This window comes from Monodelphis domestica, chromosome 4 (assembly GCF_027887165.1).
Source record: "Monodelphis domestica isolate mMonDom1 chromosome 4, mMonDom1.pri, whole genome shotgun sequence".
NCBI lineage: Eukaryota > Metazoa > Chordata > Mammalia > Didelphimorphia > Didelphidae > Monodelphis > Monodelphis domestica.
The window spans coordinates 385,150,245-385,176,840 of NC_077230.1; the positions used below are offsets into that span (position 1 = coordinate 385,150,245).

Genomic DNA, 26,596 nt, shown 5'->3' on the forward strand with positions numbered 1-26,596 from the left:
CTTAAACAAAATAAAACAAAAAAATGAGCAGAGGGGGGAGGGAGGAGAGAAAAAGCCAAAGAGAAGACAGGCAATATAAGGGCAGGGAAGAGTAGAGGGAGAGGAAGGGACCAGAAAGGGAGATAGGACTGACAGGGCTGAAAGGCCCCTGGGAGAAGGAGATCTGAGAAATTGCATGGTGGCAGATTTGATTTCAAGTCCAAACAGCAATAGGATCATAGAAGGTTTGAACTAGAAAGCTCTTTAGAACATGGAATGGCAGATCTCGAAGTGATCTTAGAATTTAGAATGTCAGAACAGGAAGGAATGTTAGAACACCGAATGTCAGAATCAGCAAGGACCTTGGAATGTAGACGATAAGCAACAGAAGAGGTTTTTAGAAAGAATCTAATCCATCTCCTTCATTTTATTTGAAACTGAAGCCTAAGGAGGAGAAATTACTTCATCAAGGCCATACATTGTGCTAATATAGAGCCAGAAATAGAATCTGACTCCTACATCAAATATTACCTAGAACTACTCTGCCTCTCTCTCTTTTCCACATTTAAACTCTTCCTCAGAATCACAGACTTCGAGAATTGGAAATTTCAGCCACTATCCAGCCTCTACCCAGAATGCATCCCCAACATTATGCACCTGACAAGTGTTCATCTATCCTTTACTTGAAGACCTTAGAAGCTCCTGTTCCAAAGTGTCTCCTTCTAGCACATCTAAATTGCACTCTTTGTAACTTCTGCCCATTGTTCCTAGTTCTTCCCTTGGGACCAAACTGAAGAAGTTTACTCCCTCTTCTCCTAGGCAACCCTTTCAAATACTTAAAGCAGCTATCAAATCCAAACCACCCACTTTCTCTAGGCTAAATGTGCTCCCTTTTTTCAACAGATCCTCAGACAATGTGAATTCCAGGATCTTCTTAAGCTGTGATACCTAGAACTGAACATAATATTCTTCAGTATGTTTTCTGACCAGGACAGAAGACAGAGGGACTATTACGTCCTTATTTCTGGAAGCTGTAACCCTTTGAATGCTGGCCAAGAACACATTAGAGTTTTGTTTTATTAGGCTGCTACATCACACTATTGACTTCTGTAAGTCTCTTTTCTGCTGGCTTCACTGCCAATTCAGTTTCCCTATTTTCCACCTATAATTCTTTCTCAAACTCTCTCACCTTCTACATGGACCCTTTTTTTGCTCTGCCTTGCCTTGACCCACCCCTACCTCACTCTACCATCCAGTACTTGACTGGATCTTGTCTTCCACCGTACTGGGCTGGGTCCCAGTCATCCTTCTCAGTCCAGAGCTGTTTCTTGTTATTCAGTTGTTTCATTCATATCTAATTCTTCATGATCACATTTGGGATTTTCTTTTTCTTTTTTTTTTAAACCCTTACCTTCTGTCTTGGAGTCAATACTGTGTATTGGTTCCAAGGCAGAAGAGTGGTAAGGGCTAGGCAATGGGGGTGAAGTGACTTGCCCAGGGTCACACAGCTGAGAAGTGTCTGAGGCCAGATTTGAACCTAGGACCTCCCGTCTCTAGCCTGACTCTCAATCCACTGAGCCACCCAGCTGCCCCCTGGGATTTTCTTGCCAAAGATACTGGAGTGGTTTGCCATTTCATTCTCCAGTTTATTTGACAGATGGGGAAATTGAGGCAAACAGGGTCAAGTAACTTGCTCAAGGTCACATAGTAAGAGTCTGAGGCCAGATTTGAACTTAGGTCTTCCTGTCTCTAGACAGCTCTGCTCTCTATCCACTGCCACTATAAAATAAAATCTTCCCTAAGTCCACACTGACATCCTCATATAAAACAATAAGATCCCTTCTGGCTTCAATTTCTCATATGCCCCAGGAGATATGGCTCAGGGGACTTAAAAGAGGTTATCCTAAAAATCTGAAGTAATTTTAGTTTTGCAGAGGAGAAGAAAGTTCATAACAGAAAAGTAATAATAATAATTTAAATTTGTTCATTCCAGAAATAAGAGGGGATAGTTCCTCTGTCTTCTGCTCTGACTAGATCACATATAGAGAATTTTTTAAATACATAATCTCATTTGAATCTAAGCATAACTCTGTGAGAAAAATACTACAGACATTATTACTGTTGTTTTACAAATGAGGAAGCTAAAGATTATAGAGTATAAGTGACTTGACCATGGTCTATACTAGTAAATGTCAGAAGCATTTTTGGAACCCTGCTCTAATTCCAGATCTATCACTCTATCCAGTATGCCTAATTTCCTCTTTCAGACACAAAGTAGTAACAGGATTCTCAGTGAGAGGTGGAGCATTTTTTTTCTTTTTAAAAGTATAGTGGTGGTTGGGGGGGGGGGCATTGGGTGGCTCTGGGTATTGAGAGCCAGACCTAGAGACAGGAGGTCCTGGGTTCAAATCTGACCTCAGACAGTTCCTTGCTGTGTGACCATGGGCAAGTCACTTAACCTCTTTTGTCTAGATCTTTCCATGCTTCTTCCTTGGAACCAATACTAAGTATTGATTCTAAGATGGAAGATAAGAGATTTTTTTAAGTATAGTGATTCACTAATCCTGTTTTTTAAATCACCTTCATTTCCCAATATATACTTCTCTTTTGCCCATACAACTAGCCATCTTTTAAAACAAAGACCAAAAGAGAGAGAGAGAAAGCATTTCATTGAAACTAAACAATAAATAAGCCAAGTGTGACCAAATTAGGTAGTTTTCCAAACCCATAATCCCTTTCCTTTGCAAAGACCTGAGGGAGATAAGCTCTCCTTATAAAAGGTAGAATCTTGTAGGTAAATTCATCAGTTTCCAATGAGCATGGGCAGTGGCATTTCAGTACCAAGGATAGCTACTTTGTGCCTGCTCTCTGACAGCCTAGGACAATCTCTATGGAAATACCTGACTCCTTAGAGTTGAGCTCTTAAGGTCTAAGGGGGGACACCTTGGTTGGTTAAGGAGATCTCTAAATTCTTAGAGGTGGATGGTTGTTTCCACAAGTAAATGAAACTTTAGTGTCTCATGCCATATTTTCTTGGCCTATAGTGAAATGGAAAAAACAAACTTCATAGTCAGAAGACCAGAGTTTAAGTCTCCATTCTTAGGGAAAGTTTCTTTTCCCTTTCTGGGACTCAATTTCTTCTGAAAAATCAGTGAGATGTCTTAGACCATCTCCAAGGACTCCAATTATAATATTCTAGGTTAATATTCCAAGTCCCTCTCAGCTCCGAAATTCTATATTCTGAGATCCCTTTCAGTTCTAAAATTCTATGTTCTGTGGTCTCTCTCAGCTCTGAAATTCTGTTCTAAGTTCTCTTCCAGATATAACATTTTCTTTCCTGGTAGGGACCTTAAAACACAGAATGTCAGAGCTGGGAGGGATCTTAGGACATACAATGTAAGAGCTTGAGAGGGTTCCTTTGGACATAGAATGTCAGAGCAGGAAGGGTCCTTAGAACAGAGAATGTAGGAACTTAGAAGGGATTTAGAATAAAGATTTGCAGAGATGGGATGGAAACTTAAATGAGTGGCAGAGATAGGAGGGAAATTAGAGCATAAAATATTGAAGCCAGAAGAAACATAGAACAAAGAATCCGAGGGCTGAAAAGAAGAGACCACAGAACCCAGAACATCAAAATTACAAGGGAACTGAAAACAAAGCATGTTACCTGTGGAAAAGATCTTAGAAAAGAAAATGTAAGGCCTGGGAAGGTACTTAGAACATAGCATATCAGAATTAAGAGGGAACTGAACACATAAAATGTAAGCTAAAAGGAATACCCAAGTAGTGATCTGATCCAAATCTTTCCTTTTACTGATAAAGATCCTGTGAAGAGTGAATCAAACTTTCTTTATCTATCAATCAGCAATTTTTAAGTTAATCAATCAAAAACTTAGGCACCCCTAGTTAACCCTAACCCTAACCCTACTTAACACTAAGTAAAAGTGTTTGCAAGTCACTTTCTAAAGTAGGTGACAACTCCACAGGCCAGGTCCTGCCTCTGGGCAGTGCTAGGCAAATTGAAAGACTGCAATTAGTTCCCATAAAGTGGAGGAAGGGACAGGAAGTGATGTGGTAAAAGGACTATGAAAAGTCCTGAACTTCCTGTCCAAGGGACTTTGGACTTTGGCTTCAATTCAAGCTGGGACTTTGGCTCTTGGGCTGATTCTTTGAGGATTGCTCCTGGATCTTCTTCTTTGAGCTTCAGTGTTAGAGGACTTCACCTTGGGTAGGTGAGTAGCTGGCCTTTTTTTTCTTGGCTTCTGGAGAGATTGGTTCCAGAGAGGCCTTCCTTTCCTGGAGGAGGCTAAATTGGTAGAACCCTTGCTGAGGACACCACTGGACTTCTGGCTGAGAATTACCAGAAAATCCATGTGGGGATAAGGGATTCCCTGCAGGGACTGAGCCCCACACCAGAGCAGCACTTAGGGTTAGGCTAGATAATTCTCTACCTTCTTACATTTTCCCACTTTTACTCTTTCCACCTCTTTGTAAATAAAGCTATTAAAGATCATTTTGACTTTAGTTATAATATCTTTAAATCAGCAACCACAATATTACTATAGAATTCTCATATTAACATAAAACCTAAAGTTAATTTAATTTCTTACAATCCTGAGGTAGGTGGTACAGTGGACAGTACCTCAGGACCTGAAATCAGGAAGATCTGAGTTCAAATCTTGCCTCTGATACTATGTTACCTTGGAACAGTCATTTAACCTATTGTTTCCCTCATTCTCCTCATCTGTAAAATAAGTATAATAGCACCTGTTTCACAGAGGTGTTGCGAGGGTCAACTGAGATAATATTTGTAAAGTTTTAAGCATGGTGCCTGGCACATAGCAGATAGGCAATCTATAAATGTTAACTGTTGTTATTGTTATTTTCCCAAGGTCATGCATAGTGAGCTTCCTGACCCCCCCCTTACTCTTCCATTGGCCCCCAATCCTGCCCCAAGTTCAGCCCTTTCATCTCCCCCTCTGGGTTCTGGCTGCTTCAAAGCCGAAGGAGAACAGTTTTGTTTATTCTCTGTTTGAAGTTTGATGGGGCTTTTTGGGGGGTATTCAGAGAGGAGTGTTTGTCTCTAATCTTCCCGCTCTAAATGCTCAGCACATTTCTCTGGATGCCAGAGGAGCTCCCCAATTTTCATCTTTTATTCATCATTTTCTGATGGCTCTAACACAGGAAAAAACATGGAAATTTAAACCCTTCGAGGTTTGAGAATTTCATGAGTGCAGCTGACCCTTTCCCCAGCCGCCTGGGATGGTGGAGAAAGAAAGTCATTCTAATGAGGAGCCAAGCCTTTTGATAATGAAGTTAGAGAAGCCGTCAGCTAAATGAGGCTCGTGTGGTTGGTCTTTGTAGCAGAAATGCTGGGGCGAGGGGGGCTCAAATTAGAGAAGGGAATGATGTAGGTTAACAGGGAGGTGGGCTGCTCCTGATGCTGGGTGGGTCTCCACTATGCCCGGAGCACTAATACATCTCTCTCTTCTTTCTAGCCCCCTATAGTAACTGTCTGAGCCCATCAGATTCTCATCTTCAGGCAGACTCATACACTCTTACACAGTCATAGAATTAGAGGATGTTTGAGCTAGAAACAGAGATGCCAGAGCTAGGAGGGCTTTTAGAACATAGATTGTGAGAGCTGGGAGGAATCTTAGAACACCCAATGTCAGAGCTGGGAGAGACCTTAGAACAGAGAATGTCAGAGCTGGGAGAGACCTTAGAACAGAGAATGACAGAGCTGGGAGAGACCATAGAACAGAGAATGTCAGAGCTGGGAGAGACCTCAGAACAGAGAATGTCAGAGCTGGGAGAGACCTTAGAACAGAGAATGCCAGAGCTGAGAGAGACCATAGAACAGAGAATGTCAGAGCTGGGAGAGACTTAAGGACAGAGAATGTCAGAGCTAGAAGGATCCTTAGAACAGAGAATGTCAGAGCTGGGAGAGACCTTAGAACAGAGAATGTCAGAGCTGGGAGAGACCTTAGAACAGAGAATGTAAGAGCTGGGAGAGACCTTAGAACAGAGAATGTCAGAGCTGGAGGGACCTCAGAACAGAGAATGTCAGAGCTGGGAGAGACCTCAGAACAGAGAATGTCAGAGCTGGGAGAGACCTCAGAACAAGGAATGTTAGAGCTGGGAGAGACCTTAGAACAGAGAATGGCAGAGCTGGGAGAGACCTTAGAACAGAGAATGTCAGAGCTGGAGGGACCTTAGAACAGAGAATGTCAGAGCTGGGAGAGACCTCAGAACAGAGAATGTCAGAGCTGGGAGAGACCTCAGAACAAGGAATGTTAGAGCTGGGAGAGACCTTAGAACAGAGAATGTCAGAGCTGGGAGAGACTTTAGAACAGAGAATTTCAGAACTGGGAGAGAGCTTAGAACACAGAATGTCAGAGACCTTAGAACACAGAATGTCAGAGCTGGGAGGGACCTTAGAACACTGAATGTCAGAGCTAGGAGAGGCCTTAGAACAAAGAATGACAGAGTTGGGAGAGACCTTAGGACACAGAACACTAAAATTTATGATTTTAGAGTTGGAAGAAATTTTAGGATCTGTTAGGGATGGACAGTATCCCATTAGTTCAGGAACAAAACGAGGCATCTGAAAATCCCTGAACAGTTAACAAAGTCAGGTTTACTTTGCTTTAACATAGCAAGGATATGCAACAATATTATGATGGTACTTAGCTTCTACAGACAAGGTTCCATATGGAATCTCTTTTAGTGAGCAGAGCACAGTATAGTAATTCATGTCTAAGGGGATAAGGGGGTGACTCCACATGGGTGGGACATTTTATGACCTTAGGTGACTAGGAATCAGCATCAAGGGAGGTTGGGATCAAAGAGGTCCCAGGGATAGTTTTGTTGTCTTTTAGGGAAAATTAATTCCTGTTGAGGGGAAGCAAGGGAAACTATGTTTCAGTTACAGAGTTCTAGTCCTACCATTATACGGTTGAGAAAACTGAGATCAAGAGAAGTGATTCATCCCACATCACATACCAGATGAAAGTTAGGCAGGGGCAGCCGGGTCGATTAATGTTAGGCTAGAGCTGGATTTCTGACTCAAAGGCTAGTCAAGGATCAGTCACATGGATCAGGCAAACTTCAGCTTATAAATACTTAGATTACAAAAGAGTCAGTCACAAATACAACTGGATCCCAGACTCTAAATACTGGAGATTTGGGCTTGAGTTTGGAAATGGAGGCAGGGGAAGAAACTATGACTTAAAGGGGCAAATTGGAGGACTTGAACCCAAGGAAACATTCATTGGTGGGGATTGGTGGATATTCATTGGTGCCAGCTTACCTAGTAGATCCCTTGAAAAATAACAATATTAATTATAACGTCTCCCTTTGATTCCTATAGTGCTTTTGGGTTGACAGAGCTCTTTCCTTTGATAGGGTGTTTTAAAAAACTCTTTACTGCCATTTTAGTATCAATACTGTGTATTGGTTCCAAGGCAGAAGAGTGGTAAGGACTGGGCAGTAGTGGTAAGTGTCTGAGGTCAGGTTTGAACCCAGGATCTTCCATCTCTGCATCTGGCTTTCAATCCACTTAGACACTTAGTAGCCCCCAATACGGTTTTGATAAAGAGAGTTCCCTGATCAGCTGGATGAGCTTAGTCTCTGCTTGAGACCTTTCCTATGGAAAGTCATGGCTATGCTCTTCAGTGCCTCTCAGAGGAGGGGTCTCAGTGATTAGGCTTTCTAACTTGTTGAACAGGGTTCCGGTGAGATAGACCCTAAAGAAGAAGTCATCTCTTCATGCTGGGTATAAAAGAGCTGCCATATTTTTTCCTCTTTGCTAGTTTTCTGCAATTTTTTGCGATGGAGCTCTGAGTAGAAGGGGTCATACGATGATAGATTTCAAGATGGAAGAGGCCTTTTGTCATCTGGGTTGTCTAGTCCAACTCCTTCATTTTATAGATGAAGGCATTGATGCCCAGAAAGGTTAAATAAATTGCCCAGGACTGCCCAGCTAGTAAACAACTGATGTAGAATTCAAACTCACCTGTTCCTGACTCCAAATCTGATGCTCTATCTACCCACCAATGTCCTCCCAGGAGCTGTTAATGACTGCCTTGAGGCAAAACACATGCTCTCAATCATGAGATGATTCAGAAGGAACCTCTCCAGACTAAGTGCCTAAGAGATGGCTGCAGCTAGCTGGAGCAGTGATGGAATGCCTCAGCCAGCGCATGTGCTCCCAGTCTGGAAAGGAACAGAAGGCACCAGGAAGTCCTGGGCAGCTCTTAGTCCCAAGGTTGAACCTCCTAGGAAGAGGTAATGGGAGGATACCCTGCGAAATACCTGTCCAGGATGGGGGAAGGGGTGGTATCTAACAAATTCCAAGTTCAAGAGTTCCTAGATCCAGTTCTCTATGGAGACAAGAGGAGAGTTTACCTCTTGGAGAGAGAAGAGGATATAGTACATGAGTTTCCAAAAGGTAGAAAAGAGACAAGGAGCCAAAAAGCCATGATATAGGGGAGCAAAAGGACTTTGACTCTGGTGTGGGTCCAGTTAGAAGAAGGCTGTTGATCTCACAGATTCAAGCCTATTTCACTACCTGGGGGAGTCTATGACCTCAGAGGAGTGCCATAAGGGTAGATACTCTCCAGGGGATTATAGAAGGACTCCCCAGAATGTTGGAGATGTCATCTGCCCATCAGCCTCAAATATACTTTCCTTCTAGGGAAATCCACACCCTCAGAGTAGTACCATAAGCCAAGATGCTTCTGTGGATATCTATGGAATAGAAGGTAGGGTTCACTGGAATTTCAACGTCTCTCTTTCAACGTACCCAAAATATATTTACCAGCCAAGAGAAATGAAGTTTCTAGGAATAATAATAGGGATTTGGTCCTGCAATTTCACTGGTCCAGAAAATTCTCATGTGTGGAAAATTCCTCTCCCAGTACAAGGTGCCACCTTGTTGTCTTAGAGTTGCCAAGATCATGGAGAAGTAAAATGATTTTTCCAGAGTTACACAGACAGTGGTATCTAAAGGCAGAATTAAAAAAAAAAAGGCTAAAAGTAAATAAATTTAGTTTTTCTTTTTAAACATATTTTCTGTATTTATGATTCATTTTCTTTCCCTTCTCCCTCCCAGAGCCAACAAGCAATTCCACTGGTAGTATAAATGTTTTCACTTGATGCCTATTTCCACATTATCCATTTTTGCAATAGAGCAATCTTAAAAAACCAAAACCCCAATCATATAGCCATATACACAAGTCATACGTTTTTCTTCTGTGTTTCTACTCCCACAGTTCTTTCTCTCAATGTGGATAGTGTTCTTTCTCATAAGTCCCTTGGGATTGTCCTGGATCATTTCATTACATTGGATCATTCCACAATGTTTCATTTGCTGTGTACAATGTTGTCCTGGTTATGCTCATTTCACTCTTCAGTTCATGGAGGTTCTTTCAGTTCATGTAGAAATTTTCCAGTTCATCATTCCTTATAGTACAATAGTATCCCATCATCATCATACCATTCCCTAATCAGACATCCCCTCATTTTCCAAATTTTTGCCACACAAAGAGTGTGGCGATGAATATTTTTGTACAAATCTTTTTCCTTATTATCTCTTTGGGGTATAAACCTAGTAGTGGTATTGCTGTATCAAAGGGTAGACATTCTTTTAAAGCTTTTTGGACATAATTCCAAATTGTAAAGGCAGAATTTGAACCCAAGTATTTTGGGCTCAGAGGCTGACCCTCAATTCATTATACCATATTTCTTCTCAGGAATAATAAAAATAAATGCATAAAATACTACATTGAAGTGGATTACTGTTGGTACTATAATGGATACCATTCACATTTTACATATAAGAAAGTCTCAGAAAAGTGAAGGGTTTGCTTATATGTATAGTTAATAAGTATTGGAACCAGGATTTGAATCCAGGTCTTTTGACTCCAAGTCATGCAGATATGAGTCACAATGAGGGTCTATGAGAATCATCACATCTCTCCTCATGTGCTTTCACTACTAGCATAAATGTTTTCATTTAACAATGGAGATTCTATCCAGTACAGATTCATTACAGACAACAGGCTTCTCTGTTAAAAGGTAGATCTCTCTAATTAGGAAAAAGACTCATACAAGAATATTCATAGCTGCGCTCTTTGTGGCAAAAAATTGGAAAATGAGGGACTGCCCTTCAATTGAAGAATGGCTGAACAAATTGTGGTATATGTTGGTGATGGAATACTATTGTGCTCAAAGGAATAATAAACTGGAGGGATTCCATGTGAACTGAAACGACCTCCAGGAATTGATGCAGAGTGAGAGGAGCAGAACCAGTAGAACATTGTACACAGAGACTGATACACTGTGGCACAATCAAATGTAATAGACTTCTCTACTAGCAGCAATGCAATGACCCAGGACATTTCTGAGGGACTTATGAGAAAGATGCTATCCACATCCAGAGAAAGAACTGTGGGAGCAGAAACACAGAAGAAAAACAACTGCTTGATCACATGGTTCGATGGGGATATGATTGGGGATGTAGACTCTAAACAATCACCCTAGTGCAAGTATCAATAATATGGAAATAGATCTTGATTAATGACACATGTAAAACCCAGTAGAATTGCGTGTCAGCTATGGGAGGGGTTTGGGGAGGGTAGAGAAAGAACATGAATCATGTAACTATGGAAAAATATTCTAAATTAATTAATTAAATAAATAAACTTTAAAAAAAAGAATGACAAAAAATATAGATCTCTCTGAAAGGGTTAAAATGGATAATAACTCATTAGTATGAATTAGCTCATTGCTTTCTTGCTCAGATCATATGATCATAGAATTTGGGCTAGACAATACCTTAGAGGTCATCTAGTCCAATGTTCCCCTTTTACAGATGAGGAAACTGAAGCCCTAAGGATGAATGTTTGGCCAATGTCAAACTAATACATAACTGTTCTATTGTAAGTACCAAATGAGATAATAATGGGTAAAACGTGCTTTATAAGCTGAAAATACATATTGTATGTATCAGATGATTTCCTCCTTCTCCTCTTCTTCTTTCTTTCTTTCTTCCTCCTCCTCCTCCTCCTTTCCACAATCTCTGTACTCTTTATGTCTACAGCACAGACAATCCATCCTTACTACTTTTCCATGTCACTCTAGGGTAACTTAGGATTTTTCACCTCTCCTCCCTCAGACCTTGAGTTTCCTGGATCAAGAACTCAAATTTCTTTCTCAGGTCACAGATTAGGACACGGCACACAATGGCTGTTCAGTAAATAACTATTTGAATGGTTCCCATCCTTCAAAGTCTGTTTCATTTGGGAAGCATCTTCTAAACTCCTGTAACTCTTATTATCTGTATTGCTCAAGGTCACTTAGCACACATAACATGGCAATTTTCTTTTCATGTAAATGGGTCTCCAAAACGAAATTGTGAACTCCCTGCAGCATAGAATGTCAGTGATAAAAGCGCCTTTAGAACAACCCAGAATGGGAAAACATAGAATGGCAGGACTAAAAGGGACCTCAGAACACAGTGTCATAACTAGAAGGTACCTTGGAATGTAGGATGTTAAAACTGGAAAGGTTATTAAAGACCATCTAGTCCAATTCTTTTGTTTCATATTTTATATATCTGAGGATATGCCAGTAAGGGTTTAACTACTGATTTTCCCAAAGCCACTATATATATTTTTAAAAATCCCTACATTCCATCTTGGTTCTAAGACAGAAGAGCAGTAAGAGATAGGCAATGGGAATTAAGTGACTTACCTAGGATCACATAGCTAGGTGGTGTGTGAGGCTAGATTTGAACCCAGGACCTCCCATCTCTAGGTCTAGCTCTCAATACATTGAGCCACCTAACTGTTCCCCATGTACTTTTAAATTCAATCCACATTTTATACACTCTCTCCATCACTTTCTTAAATCTAGATAATCAAGAAAACAGTAAATCAGAACCTGAATTGTAGCATTTACTGATTTCCAAGGTGTTAGTACTCATACTGAAAATTTTGCATTTGACTTTTGAGACTGGAGATGAGCTAATTCTGACATATTCATGTAGATGAGGTCTTAGCTGCCTTCTCTGTTAAAGGGAGGGATTGGATTAGATGATTTCTGAGGTTCTTTCCATCTATAACAATCAATCTTTTCTTGATTATTCTATATATTTGTAAATGGACGACTATGTTCTTAGCTTAACATTCTGTGCTCTCAAGACTCTCTCAGCCCAGACACTCTCTGTTCTAAAGTTTCTCCCAGCTCTGACATTCTGGGTTCTAAGCTCTCTCCCAGCTCTGACATCCTGTATTCTAAGGTCTCTCCCAGCACTGACATTCTCTGTTCTAAAGTCTCTCCCAGCTCTGACATTCTGGGTTCTAAGCTCTGTTCCAGCTCTGACATTCTGTATTCTAAAGTTCTTCCAGATCATAATCATATATTACATATGAGTAGAATCATGGTATTGAACTTAGAGTCAGGAAACCTGAGTTCAAATCCAAGTCCTGTTGCTCACTAGGTGTTTGATCCTGGTCAAGTCACTTGAAATCTTTCTGCTCTCAGTTTAAAATGGCAATGTCAATATGTGGATGAGCTCCTTCACAGAGAGATTCACTGAAAGCTTTTCAGACCTTAAAGTACAATGTAAGTGAGAGTTGCTTCCTTATCTCCCACTGTGCTGGGTGGCCATTAACTTACTTCATTGTGGTGGCTGACCTCATGATCTGAGCTGCTACTGATGGGTGAATTTGAGATAGCTAGGTGATATACTGGATAGAACACTGAACCTGGAGTCAGAAAGACCTGACTTCAGTTCCAAGCTCTGTTACTTACTAACTATGTGACCCTGGGCAAGTTATTTAACCTGTTGCCTTGGTTTCCTTAATTGTAAAATGGGAATAATAACACCTACCTTGTGGGGTTATTGTGAGAATCAAATGAGATCATCATAAAGTGTTTAGCATAGGGCCTGGAATATAGAAGGTGCTATATAAATACTAGCTGTTACATTATCAACATTTTTATTAAGAATTTGTATAATTGAAAATCTGTTACCCTAAAAAAAGAACTACATTTCCCGAGAGCCCACTGACTTCCTGTCATTAGGTATTTCCTGTAGACAGAGTATAAAGTTGGTGGGAGTTGAGGTGCTTGCTCTCTTCTTTTGGCATGCAGCCAGCGGTGATGGTGGTGAGTGGGGATTTTGAAAATGGCTAACCAACCATGGGCACATGGTCTTTATTTTGAATCCTCTTTATTCCTTGATTTCTAATGATCATTTAATAAACATCTTAAAATATAGTATTTTTATTATTAAGATTAAATTTTAATTTTTACAAATTTCAATCTTTATAATGAAGGCAGAGTGGGGGATTAAGAGTCTGCATGGGAGTGGATCTGTATATATAACATTTATTTTTTATAGAAACTGCAAATGCAAATGCAGTATTCATTTTGGGTGAAGAAACATTTATATTAAGTAGAGTTTATTATACCCCTTTTGATTAGAAATTGAGTTAATAGTTTTCTCTAAAGTACAGTCCTTTTTTAAAGGGAAAAAAAAAACCTCTTACCTTCTTTCTTAGAACCAGTTGGTTCTAAGGCAGAAAAATAGCAAGGTAATGGGAGTTAGGTGACTTGCCCAGGATCACACAGCTAAGAAGTATCTAAGGCAAGATTTGAACCCAGGATCTTCATCTCTAGGCTTGGCTCTCTATCCCCTGAGCCACCTTCCTGGCTCCTGAAATATAGTTCTTTAAAACTTCCTAATTTGTACACTGAAAGTTCAATAACCTTTTCATCCCTTTGGAATTTTTTTGTTTAATTTTTATTTTTTCTCAATTACATGTAAAGCAAAATTTTAACACTTATTTTAAAATTAATTTAATAAATTAAAATAAAAATAAATTAGTTAAATTTAAAATTTTAATTCCTTTCCTCTCTCCCTCCCTCACATCTCTCCCCTCAAGAAGGCAAGCAATATATATTACACACGAGCAGTCATGCAAAACATTTCCATATTAGCCATGTCCCCCCCCCCAAATACAGACCAAAAAACAAACACCGAAAAATAATAACGTTTTTTTAAGTGTGCTTCAATTCGTATTCAGGCTCCATCAGTTCTTTCTCTAGAGGTGGATAGATTTATTCATCATAAGTCCTTCAGAATTGTCTTGGACCATTGTATTGACATGTATAGCTAAGTCATTCACAGTTTGATCATTGTTACTGTGTATAGTGTTCTCCTGCTTTTGCTCATTTCACTTTGCATCAGTTCATTAAGTTGGCCCAGGCTTTTCTGAAAGCATCCTGCTCATCATTTCTTATAGCACAATAGAATTCCATCATAATCATATGCCACAACTTGTTAAACCATTCTCCAATTGATGAGTATTCCCTCAATTTATAATTCTTTGCCACCACAAAAAGAATTGCTAAAAATATTTTTGTACATAATGGTCTTTTCCCCTTTATTTCTTTGGGGGTACAGACCTTGTAGTAGTATTTCTGAGCCATAGAGTAAGAACAGTTTTATAACCCTTTGGGCATAGTTACAAATTGCTCTCCAGAATGGTTGGACCAGTGCACAACTCCACCAACAGTGCATTAGTATCCCTATTTTTCCACATCCACTCTAACATTGGTCAGTTTTCTTTTCGGTCATGTTAGTCAACCTGATAGGTGGTATCTCAGTTATTTTAGTTTGCATTTTTCTAATCCATAGTGATATAAAGCATTTTATATGACTATTGATAATTTTGATTTCTTCTTCTAAAAGCTCTCTGTTCATATCCTTTCACCATTTATCAATCGGGGAATGCCTCGTATTCTTACAATTTTGACTCAGTTCCCTTTATGCCCTTGGTAATTGTTAAAAGCAACTCTTCAGGAGTTCTTCCCCATTCCTCTCCAAAATATATGTGTAAAAATATATATTATGTGTGCATATGCATATAATTCTCCATATGTAAATATATACACATCTGTTTATATATACACATGTGTATGTATGTAGGTTTCTTCTAGGTCATTATCAGTATATGTACCTCAACTGAGAAGGATGTCCAACCTGAGATAAGTCTCTTCCCAAGTTCACTGAATATGTTATTCTTAGGCTAGTAATGAGAAACTATCTGATATAGACCTCATCTCCAGAGAAGGCCCTCCGCATCTGATGATGCCAAGAATTTTAAAATAGACCTGGGCTGAGTTGCCTGACTCTCCATTAACTCAGCCACTCATACCTTGGTCATCTAACACTCCAAATCTTCAAGACTGCCCCCAAAAAGGAGGAAACTTTCCTGGTAAGCTATGTATAGTTTTCTGATAAGGCATGTCAGAAGCAAAGTGGTTTCTTCATGTAAGCAAGAAAAACCCAGCCTTAGATTGCATTACTACTTGCAGATTTGCCCATACTTCTTCAAATAGATGCTGATACCTGTATTTCTGGGTCTATAGTTGACTTAGACTCTCCAAGCCTAGAGCAGTGTAGCCCAGACTTGGAAACATCTGGAGCGGTCCTGGAAGCTTTGAGATAATCTTTGTAAGAGTACTTAGCACAGTGCCTGACACACAGCAGGTGCTTAATAAATGTTTATTCTTTTCCCCAGCCATAACTCTTTCCACTATATGCTATCTCTTCAAGATCTGGCCAGTTGTCCCATTGTCCTTCAGCACAGTGGCTACTCAGTAATTTATTATTTAAATTGTTCTCATCTTTCAAGGGTCACTTATATTGGAAAGTCTTTGCTTATGACTTTGCTTGCATCTCTAATCTTTCATAGCACTCATTGCATTATTCATTTGGCATTTAGAATGAAGAGTATAGTGGTTATCTTTTCATGTCTGTGGGGTCTTTTCCAATTAGATTGCCTTTTTTAAAAACCCTTACCTTCTTAGAATTAATAATGAACATTGGTTCCAAGCAGAAGAATGGTATGGTCTAGGCAATGGGCATTAAGTGACTTGCCCAGGGTCATCCAGCTCAGAAGTGTTTGAGTTCAAATTTGAACCCAGGACTGTCTCTAAGCCTGGCTCTCAATCCACTGAGAGCCACTTAGTTATTACACACACACACACACACACACACACACACACACACACACCATTCCCATTAGATTTCAATCTTCCTGAGCCACAGTATGCCACAGAAAGAAGGGCATTTTAGGGGGAATAAGCATTTATATCAAACCTATTATGGACCAAACAGGGGGCTAAGCATTTTGCAAATATTCTCATTTGATCCTCACAACAACCCTAGGAGGTAGGTGCTAGTATTATCCCCATTATATAGTTGAAGAAACTGAAGCAAACAAAAATTAAGCGATTCTCCCAGGACCACACAGCTAGAAGCTTGGGTCTTCCTGACTCCTTCCTGACAGAGTTCTGTCCACTGTACCACTAGTTGCCTCTTTGGTTAGAATGTTAGGACACAATGTCAAACACCACTGGAATATATGTTTTGTCCATTGGATTTTACCTTTTAGTGGTGTAACATGCATCATATAATGTGCATTTAGAGGAGCATTTGCTGCTAAATGTTGGGATATGAGTAGAAGAGATTAAACACCTCAATACTTCTAGGAATTAGTTCTTTGAACATAGAATAGCCACATTAGCTGAGAACTGGGCAAATATCCTATTATAGATTTGGTCATTGATTCAAAGCAATTGCTTCCTCTCTATAGTAAGCTGTAACTTACTAAATGCTTTCATCACAACAGCTCTGTGAAAGAAGTCAGTGCAAGTATTACTTCCCCCATTTTATAGATGAAAAAACTAAAACCCAGGGACTTCATTGAACTACAAAATTAAGAGCTGGAAGTGACTTGCCCAAATTTACACAACTGGTTAATGGCAGAGCAAAGACTCAAACCCGGGTCCTTGGAACTCTAAGGTTATAACACTTGTATATAACTTGTATATAATAATACATGAAAATAATGTGACATTGGTTATAGTGCACACTCAAGATTTATGAAAGCCACATTGAGAAATAAATTTCAGCCAGTATTCAGGTAAATGTGACATGTGTTCTTTTAGCATGGTCTAGAAGAAAGAGTGTTAGACTTTGAATAAGAAGAGACCTGGGTTCTAATTCCATCTCTGGTATGTGCCAGCTCTATAACTGTCAGGTCACAACCTCTTTGAGTCTCAGTTTCCCTTTCTTTAGGAGGCATGGCGGAATAGTATCAAAAGCACTGGTTCTGGAATTAAGTTCAAATCCCATCTCTGACACCTCATAGCAGCTGTATGTATGTAAAGTCTTTTTGTGGGGGAATCACTCCCATAGGAAAATACAATCTGTTCGGTTCTCTCACTCCTAGTGCCAAGAGTTTTGAAATGCCCAGAATGTTTGGTTGGTCATTATTCATTGGATGAATAAATAGATGAATAAATGCTGACCAGGCTCTTCTAACTCTGGTGGTGGTCTTTTGCTCAGAGGTGAAAGCTGGGCTAGATAATCAGAAAGGCTGGGAGGTTCAGACTTCATCCAAACCAGAGATGTCTGCAGTTCACCACCAGCTCAGCCCATGTGGTGAAATGGAAAGAGAAGAAACCAATCATCAGAATTAGATTCTGGTCTCAGCCCTGACAAATAACATTCTTGGACAAGTCATCTGACTTTTGGGGGCCTCACTTTCTCATAGAAGTGTTGTGAGAAATGTATCATCTTGTAAAAATGTGCCTCTTCAATGTTGAAGTCCTGATAGTATGATCTGGTGGGTGGGATGGAAGAGGGACTACCTGAAACCCCACAGGAGGTTGTCTATGCCACCAATAGAGAAGGTTAATCTTAGGCACAAGGTTTCCACTTTATAAGGAAATGTTCTTTTACTGGTTAGGAAGGAGAGATTGCATGATTCTAATGAAGGCTATAGTGTGGCATAATGAGAAAAGCACTATTCTAAAAGTTAGAAGAGCTGTACTTCTAGCTGAGTCTTAGTTTTCTCATGTATAAAATGGGTATAATAGCATTTGCACTACTTACCTTACAGGGCTACTGTTAGGAAATTGCTTTGTACAGCTTAGAGTACTATAGAAATGCTCTCTCTCTCTCTCCCTCCCTCCTTCTCTATCTCTCCTCTCTCTTTTTTCTCTCTCCCTCCCTCCCTCCCTCTTTCTCTTTCTCCTCTCTCTCTTTCTTTCCCTCCTTCCCTGTCTCTCTCTCCTCTCTCACTTCTCTGTCACTCCCTCCCTCCCTCTCTGTCTCTCTCCTCTCTCTATTTCTCTCTTTCCCTCCCTCCCTCTTTCTGTCTCTCTCCTCTCTGTCTCTCCCCTCCCTCTCTGTCTCTCTCTCCTCTCTTTCTCTTCTGTCTCTCCCTCCCTCCCTGTCTCTCTCTCCTCTCTCCCTTCTCTGTCACTTTCTCCCTCCCTCTCTGTCTCTCTCCTCTCTCTCTTTCTCTCTTTCCCTCCCTCCCTCTTTCTGTCTCTCTCCTCTGTCTCTCCCCTCCCTCTCTGTCTCTCTCTCCTCTCTTTCTCTTCTGTCTCTCCCTCCTTCCCTCCCTCCCTCTTTCTCTTTCTCCTCTCTCTCTCTCTCTCTCTCTCTCTCTCTCTCTCTCTCTCTCTCTCTCTCTCTCTCTCTCTCTCTCTCTCCCTCCCTCCCTCTCTCTCTCTCCTCTCTCACTTCTCTGTCACTCCCTTCTTCCCTCCCTGTCTCTCTCCTCTCCTCTCCTCTCTCTCTCTCTCTCTCTCTCTCTCTCTCTCTCTCTCTCTCTCTCTCTCTCTCTCTCTCTCTCTCTCTCTCCCTCTCTCTCTCTCTCTCTCTCCCTCCCCCTCTCCCCCCTCTCTCCCCCTCTCCCTCCCCTCCCCCTCCCCCCTTTCTCCCCTAAACTAATTTCTTTTAGGAAGGTGTGAGGAATTCCCAGGATAGAAACTCTTTCCACAGATTGGAAAATGTAACATAACCTTAAATTATTTGTCCAGTGTAACACAACCAGGATATGAAAGGCAGGAATGTGAACTCAGATCTTCCGGACTCTTAAGTACAAGCTTTCATTAGCTATACCAGATAGTCTCTCAGGGTTAGCTTTTTGTGGGCGTTATCCTGCATTTTCCTCTAATGATTTAATTATGTTAATGGGTAGAGCTGGAGCCCTTAGACCTCTCTCAGAGAAGCAAGATGGGATAAACTTAAGATCTGGCCAAGGAACTAGGCTAGAAGCTATACTCACCGGTCAAGGGGGAAGGGACAACCATCTCCAGATAGATTTGATGTAGTCCAGGGGTGCATTTCCCCTAGAGTGAGTGGGTTGAGATTAACAAGTGGGTCCCTCTCATGTCCAAGCTAGTTTAGTCGGTTCTAGCTAGGATCCATAAGTCCGGGCTTGGCTTTCAGTCATTTCCCAGTACTTGGCACATGACAAGTCCTTAATAAATGTTTCTCAACCAATCATTATTCTGCACACCCAAAGGTGACCAGATTATCTTCCCTTCTTGCTAGCATAGAGAGGCAGCAAGTAGTGGGGGAAAGAGCATCGATCCCAGGCCAGCCAATTCTCTTCTCTCCGGGACTTAATTCTTCCCACCACCCCAATCAGGAATAAAAATGCTTGCCCAGCCTACCTCACAAGGTGGTTGTAGGGGAAACACTGGGATCATTTCTCTACATCCCAAGTTTGTTTGTTTATTTGTTTGTTTTTAATGATCTCTCCATTCCGTTAGCAGAAGGCAGCCTAGGAGGGACAGAAGGGGTGCCCAGCGACCTGGGATCCAGCCTGCCCTATCTTTACTCTGGGATTTTATTATTGGGGACATTACTTCCTTTCTCCAGCTCCACAGCTGCCCAATCTGCTGAAGGTCAGGATTGGATTAGATTGGATTTCTGAAAGCTTTTCTCAATGATTCTATGTACTTGTAAATGTAGGACTGTTTCTTAGCTTAACCATTGTGTGTTCCAAGGACACTCCCAGCTCTGACATTCTCTGTTCTGAGGTCTCTCCCAGCTCTGACAGTCTCTGTTCTAAGGTCTCTCCCAGCTCTGACATTCTCTGCTCTAAAGTCTCTCCCAGCTCTGACATTCCCTGTTCTGAGGTCTCTCCCAGCTCTGACATTGTCTGTTCTAAGGTCTCTCCCAGCTCTGACATTCTCTGTTCTAAGGTCTCTCCCAGCTCTGACATTCCCTGTTCTAAGGTCTCTCCTAGCTCTGACATTGTCTGTTCTAAGCTCTCTCCCAGCTCTGACATTGTCTGTTCTAAGCTCTCTCCCAGCTCTGACATTCTGGGTTCTAAGGTCTCTCCCAGCTCTGACATTCTCTGCTCTAAAGTCTCTCCCAGCTCTGACATTCCCTGTTCTGAGGTCTCTCCCAGCTCTGACATTCTCTGTTCTAAGGTCTCTCCCAGCTCTGACATTGTCTGTTCTAAGGTCTCTCCCAGCTCTGACATTGTCTGTTCTAAGGTCTCTCCCAGCTCTGACATTGTCTGTTCTAAGGTCTCTCCCAGCTCTGACATTCTCTGTTCTAAGGTCTCTCCCAGCTCTGACATTCTCTGTTCTGAGGTCTCTCCCAGCTCTGACATTCTCTGTTCTAAGGTCTCTCCCAGCTCTGACAGTCTCTGTTCTAAGGTCTCTCCCAGCTCTGACATTCTCTGCTCTAAAGTCTCTCCCAGCTCTGACATTCCCTGTTCTGAGGTCTCTCCCAGCTCTGACATTCTCTGTTCTAAGGTCTCTCCCAGCTCTGACATTGTCTGTTCTAAGGTCTCTCCCAGCTCTGACATTGTCTGTTCTAAGGTCTCTCCCAGCTCTGACATTGTCTGTTCTAAGGTCTCTCCCAGCTCTGACATTCCCTGTTCTAAGGTCTCTCCCAGCTCTGACATTGTCTGTTCTAAGCTCTCTCCCAGCTCTGACATTGTCTGTTCTAAGCTCTCTCCCAGCTCTGACATTGTCTGTTCTAAGCTCTCTCCCAGCTCTGACATTGTCTGTTCTAAGCTCTCTCCCAGCTCTGACATTCTGTGTTCTAAGGTCTCTCCCAGCTCTGACATTCTCTGTTCTAAGGTCTCTCCCAGCTCTGACATTCTCTGTTCTAAGGTCTCTCCCAGCTCTGACATTCTCTGTTCTAAGGTTTCTCCCAGTTCTAATGTTCTAGTGGCCCTCCTAGTTCTGACAGGCTCTGTCCTAAAAGTCCATTTACTGTAACTATTCCATATTCTAAAGTGCCCTCTAGCTCTAAACTCATACATTTTCTGACCGTGGACATGTCATATCACATCGTCCCTTTGCACTTTGGTTTCCTCATCTATAAAATGAAGGGTCTGCCCTCTAGGTTTCCTATTAATTAGAAATCCTTGAGCCAGTCCTAGAATGGGAGGTTCTGGGTTCAAATCCAGTCCCAAATACTTCCCAGCTGTGTGACCTCGGGTAAGACACTTAACCCCCATTGCCTAGCCCTTACCACTTTTCTGCCTTGGAACCAATATGCAGAATTGATTCTAAGATGGAAGGCAAGGGTTTTAAAAAACCCATGATATTTAGAACTGTGATCTTCTAAGAGTTAGGTTACAGCCAAAACCCATTTCTGAGGAATCTAAGGGGAAAGACCTAGAGGCTGGGGAGTCTAGGGAACCAGAAGGTTCACTCTGGTAGCCCTGGGAGACTACAGGCGTACAGAGGGAATGCCCCCAGCTCTAACAGCTGGAATACAGTCTCCCTAAGAGCACTGAGTCAGGATGGAGCAATGGGCAAGCCACTTCCACTCTGGGCCTTAATTTCCCCTGCTGTCTACTGAGCACAACAATTCCTGCAGAACCAACCTCACAAGATTGTTTGTTGAAGATGAAATAGAATGAATGCGTGTTCAATTTTTTGTAAACTTCAAAACCCCATATAAATGTCAACTCTACAAGATCAAGAAGATAGAGCAGGAGAGTGGAAAGAATGCTAGATCTGGTGTCTGAGAACCCATGTTCAAATCCTCTCTGATATTTATTTAATAGGGGGTTGAGAACTGACTGGCATCCTGGGACTTGGAGTTCAGAGGCATGAGAATTCCGGCTCAGTGTTATACTTACTACCCGCATGGCCTTGGGCAAGTAAATTCCCTCATCTGCAGTTTCCTCATCTAAAAGAGGAACAACTAGCATTCATTAACACTTTACAGTTTGCAAAACACTTCAGAAATGGTAATGCATTTTATCCTTACAACCCTGGGAGGAAGATGCTCATCCCTATTTTACAATTGAGGAAACTGAGGCAGAAAGAGGTTAAGTGACTTGCCCTGGACCAGAACTAATAAGTGTTTGAGGCTAGAACTTGGGTCTTCTTGACTCCTAGTGCTCTGTCCACTGGAACATATGCATAAAATCAGTCAGACTTCTAGCTCTATGAGTCTGCCTAAGAGAGCCTGGCAGAATTCTCACAAGCATGCTGGCTCATCCCCATTCTAAGCTCCCACCCAGCTCTTCCCTCACACACGCTACAAAGAGAGAGGGATATGGGCACAAGATGAAGAAATTTATTACTCTCCTGGGCAAGTTGTTGACTCAGAGTGAAGAACACAGTGAGGGCTTTGGTGCCCATCTCCAGGGTGGAAGTTGGAACCACAACTTGGTCCAGACCAGTCCTTCTGACCAATTGTCTTGAGGGATCCCTGTGCCCTGGGTGGACTGAGAGGCCTGGGAATGTGGGTTTGTGAGCAGGCCAGGGCCCAGCCTGATGTTGTGCTGTGTCCAGCCCCAGTCCCCAACTTCCATAGGAAGGAAGGACAGATTGGCTGTGTAGTTGAGAGAGAAAGAAAGAAAGACAGAGGAGCAGAGGGGAAGAAAAGGGGGCAAGAGAGAGAGAGAGAGAGAGAGAGAGAGAGAGAGAGAGAGAGAGAGAGAGAGAGAGAGAGAAAGAGAGAGAGAGAAAGAAGAGAGAGAGAGAGAGAGAGAGAAAGAAAGAGAGAGAGAGAGAGAGAGAGAGAAAGAAAGAGAGAGAGAAAGAGAGAGAGAGAGAGAGAAAGAGAGAGAGAGAAAGAAGAGAGAGAGAGAGAGAGAGAAAGAAAGAGAGAGAGAAAGAGAGAGAGAGAGAGAGAGAGAGAGAGAGAGAGAGAGAGAGAGAGATGGAAAGAAAGAGGGGAAAAGAGAAAGAGAAAGAGAAGGGGAGGGAGGGAGAGAGAGAGAGAGAGAGAGAGAGAGAGAGAGAGAGAGAGAGAGAGAGAGAGAGAGAGAGAGAGAGAGAGAGAGATGGAAAGAAAGAGGGGAAAAGAGAGAAAGAAAGAGAAAGAGAAGGGGAGGGAGAGAGGGGGAAAGAGAGAGAGAAAGAGAGAAAGAGAGAGACCCTGGTGGCCTCAGGGGTACCTTGGGCCAGAATTATTGCAGGAACAAGAGGGGCTCAGGGCCTTGGAGGTGCCCCATGCTGGTGTGTCCTTGGGACAACTGTGCTGATTGGGGGTGATGGGGAAAGAAATAGAGGGAGATGGGGGCCTGGCCCAGCCCCTCATCCCATTCTCCTTTGCAGGCTGAGGCAGTGCACAGGGGCTGAGGGGGGCCTGCCCCTGACAGCAAACCCAGCTTCCCAAGACAGGGGCCCCAGCTGGGCTTAGTCATCTTTTGGAAGATCCTTACTCACACTTGGTGACTTTTTCTGTGCTTTGAAGACCATATTTGCATTGTTAGGAAGTCAGGAAAAAATTTCTCAAACACAAGTAGAAAAAAAATATTTACATACCCTGGGGTTGGTAGTAGGGGGTGGTTAAAAGGGGTGCAGGGTCAGATTCTGAGAAAGGAGGGAGTCTTTATAGGCCTCCTTATTGATCCCCCTAGAGTCTGAAGCTTTCATTGTGGGGTATGACTGGGGCAAAGAGCTATTGGAGAGGAAGTCAATGGAACCATGTCTCTGGCTCCCATTCTGTTACTCAACGACCCCCTCAAAAATGAGGGTTTGGTATGGGTGGTTTTGAAGGGTCCCTTCAGCTCTGATATTCCCTCTTATAAAATCCTTTCTGTTTCCAACATTGGGTTATAAGACTCCTCCCAGCTCTGACACTGTATTCTAGTGACCCTAAGTATTTCCAGTTCTTTCTAGGCCCTTTAAGTCCTCCCACTTCCAGTTCCAAAGACCCTTCCCCTCCTCATTCTATCCCTTTGTGGTTGCCAACCCAGAGGAAGGCCCAGCTGGTGTGAGGAGTTTATTGTTCAGGGAAGTATCTGAAGTCCTGAGATTCCTCAACAGAGGCAGGGCCTTTGGGTGGGGATTGGTGTTTTCCATGGCCAAAGCTTGGCCTAACTCTGCTCAGTGTGTTTGGGGGGAAGGGAAGAAAGGGGGAAATGGTTGGGTATTGGGGGCCCCATGGGGGCAATAGGGGCCTGGCAGCCAAAGGTCCCATTGCACCCCTCCTCCCTGGCCAACAGGGCAGTGGAGGGTGTTTAGGGATGGGGGCCCCTAGGCAGCTTTAGTAATATCTTCATGAAAAAGAATTTGTGATAGTGACAACCCTGTTATCCCATTGAAGCAGCAGTAGGACCGAAAACGTCCCCAGGACTGAGGTGGAGATTGGGTAGGAGTGGGGATGGGGGTGACAAGAAGAGAAGGGGCTCCAGACTCTGAAGATCAAAGACGTGCAGACACTTTGGCCCAAAGGTGTCCAGAGCTCCAGGAGCTCCCCCAAAGCTAATGGGGGAGAGTGGGCCATGGGGGACAGAGGACCAGGAAGAGCCCAGCCCCCCAAACCTGAGCTTGGATCTGTGGTGGTCCTCACTTGTCCCTGGGTGGGCTGGAGAGAGAGAGGTGATGGGGTCTTGGTGCTGGTGAATTTGAAAACAAGACTGGTTTCTCTTGGGGTGCCCCAGTGTGTGTGTGGGGCACTGATCACAGAACCTAGATGGCACCCATTGGGTGCTCTAGGACCCATGAACTCAAAGTGGGTGTGTGGGAGTGAGTGAGTGGAGGGAATGGAGGAAAGGCTGAAGCCCTGTCACCTGACCACAGCCTCACAAAGAGGGCACCTTCACACCAATACACACACTTACAAACATACTCACAGCCATACATGCAAATGCATGAATCCACCATCTTGGAAGCACATACCTCCCTGTGACTAGGGGAAAGCCTTAAGCACAGATATGGGCACCCACAAATATCTCCTCACAGAAACATACATGTTTTAGCAGGCCCACAAACACACCCACATACACATTCACACAAGGAATACAGACTATTCCAGTTGGGCAGTACCTAAAGGCCGGCCAGTATATGTTCTACCTCGGCAGGGTCCCCCCAGTGGAACCCCCTGGAGTGGTCCATCCAATTCTATTTCAGGACCTCCAAACAGTGGGAGTCCACTGAGGCAGCCCACTCTGCTTTAAGCTAATTCGAACCACAGGATTATCACTATATCTCCCTAATTTCCACTTGGACTCTTCCCTTCACAGAAGAGCCTTACAGATCCATCTACTTCAACTCCACTCATTTTAAAGAAGGGAAAACTGAGCTCTAGAGAAAGTGAGTGAGTCACACAGCTTGTCAGGAGGTTCCTGTGTCCCCCCAGTGGCTTCAGGAAAAAGGCCAGGGAAGTCCAAGAAAATTGTAGACTCCAACTCCCTCACTTCTTCGATAAGGAAATTGAAGTGGAAGAAGTAGCGACTCATCCAAAGTCACGAACTAGTAACCAATGGGCTGTTTTTTGTTTTTATAACAGGGTCTATCATTGCTTCTCTGCAGCTTATAATGAATGCTACTGTAGGGTCAAACAAAACAAATCTAATTCCTGTTCCAGTCAACAGCCCTCTAAATACTGGAAGCCGGTCTCTTGTGCCCAAACCCTGAGTCTTCTCTTCTCCAGTGAATCATGCCCAGTTCCATCAGTCTATTCTCCTGTGGCATGTTCTCAAGGGCGTTCTCTTTCTTGGTTGCCCTCTGGATAACCTCCTTGAGCTTTCTCAGCTTTTTTCCCAAAATGTGGCACCCTGGATATAGTCTGACTGGTTCAGAATACCTTTGAACCCTACACACACACACCCATACACACACACACACACACACATACACACACACACACACACACACACACACACACAGAGGGCAGGAGGACAGTGTCTTTGGCTGACACCAGGAGTTGAGGGCCAGTGGAGGCTTGCAGCCTTCGGGGGATGAGTTCCTAGGACCCAGTGGGAACCTTGGTGAAGTCTCTGCCTGTCCCACCCTCACAGGCCCTGGATTGTGAGTGGACACATCAAAGACAGGTGAGGGGCTTTCAGGAGGCTGAGGGCAGTGACATGTCCATCCTGAGAGCCAGGTAGCTTCTAGCCAAGACCTTGCTTGGCTTCCAACCCCAAGCAGAACTACCCTCTGCCCCCCATGACCCAGCCCAGGGGGCAAGTCTGATGGTCAGAGGGAAGCATGAGGAGGAAGGGAGAGGGAGATGGGGAGGGTGGCCTCCACCTCCCCTCTTTCCTGGGCTAGGTCCTAGGCCTTCTCTCCACGGAGCCAGCTCCACACAGTTTGCCCATTGACCTCGAGCCCTCTAAGAACCCCTTCCCCTCCCAGGTGGCCTGGCTTTGGGCTCCCTCTTAGTCTCCACAAGCAAGCAGCAGGTCAGAGGGGCCTCCGAGGGCCACTGGGACTGGTCAGCTGGGACCGCATGGCCTGGATGCTGTTGACAATCTTCTTCTGGTGTCCTGTGAGGGTGATGCCCAGGCCACGAACATCCCTGACAAGG

At 43.0% G+C, this 26,596-nt stretch overlaps 1 protein-coding gene across 2 annotated transcripts in view; it reads right to left on the reverse strand.

The window, feature by feature from the left end:
• Positions 1-22,391: 22,391 nt before the first annotated feature.
• Positions 22,392-26,596, reverse strand: part of EPHA8 (EPH receptor A8) — a 60,231-nt gene continuing 56,026 nt past the window's right edge. For both annotated transcript variants that reach the window (XM_003341007.3, XM_007491211.2), the window contains exon 17: positions 22,392-26,587. In XM_003341007.3, coding sequence (XP_003341055.2) covers positions 26,473-26,587 — 115 coding nt within the window. In that variant the 3' untranslated portion in view covers positions 22,392-26,472. The remainder of the gene's footprint in view (positions 26,588-26,596) is intronic.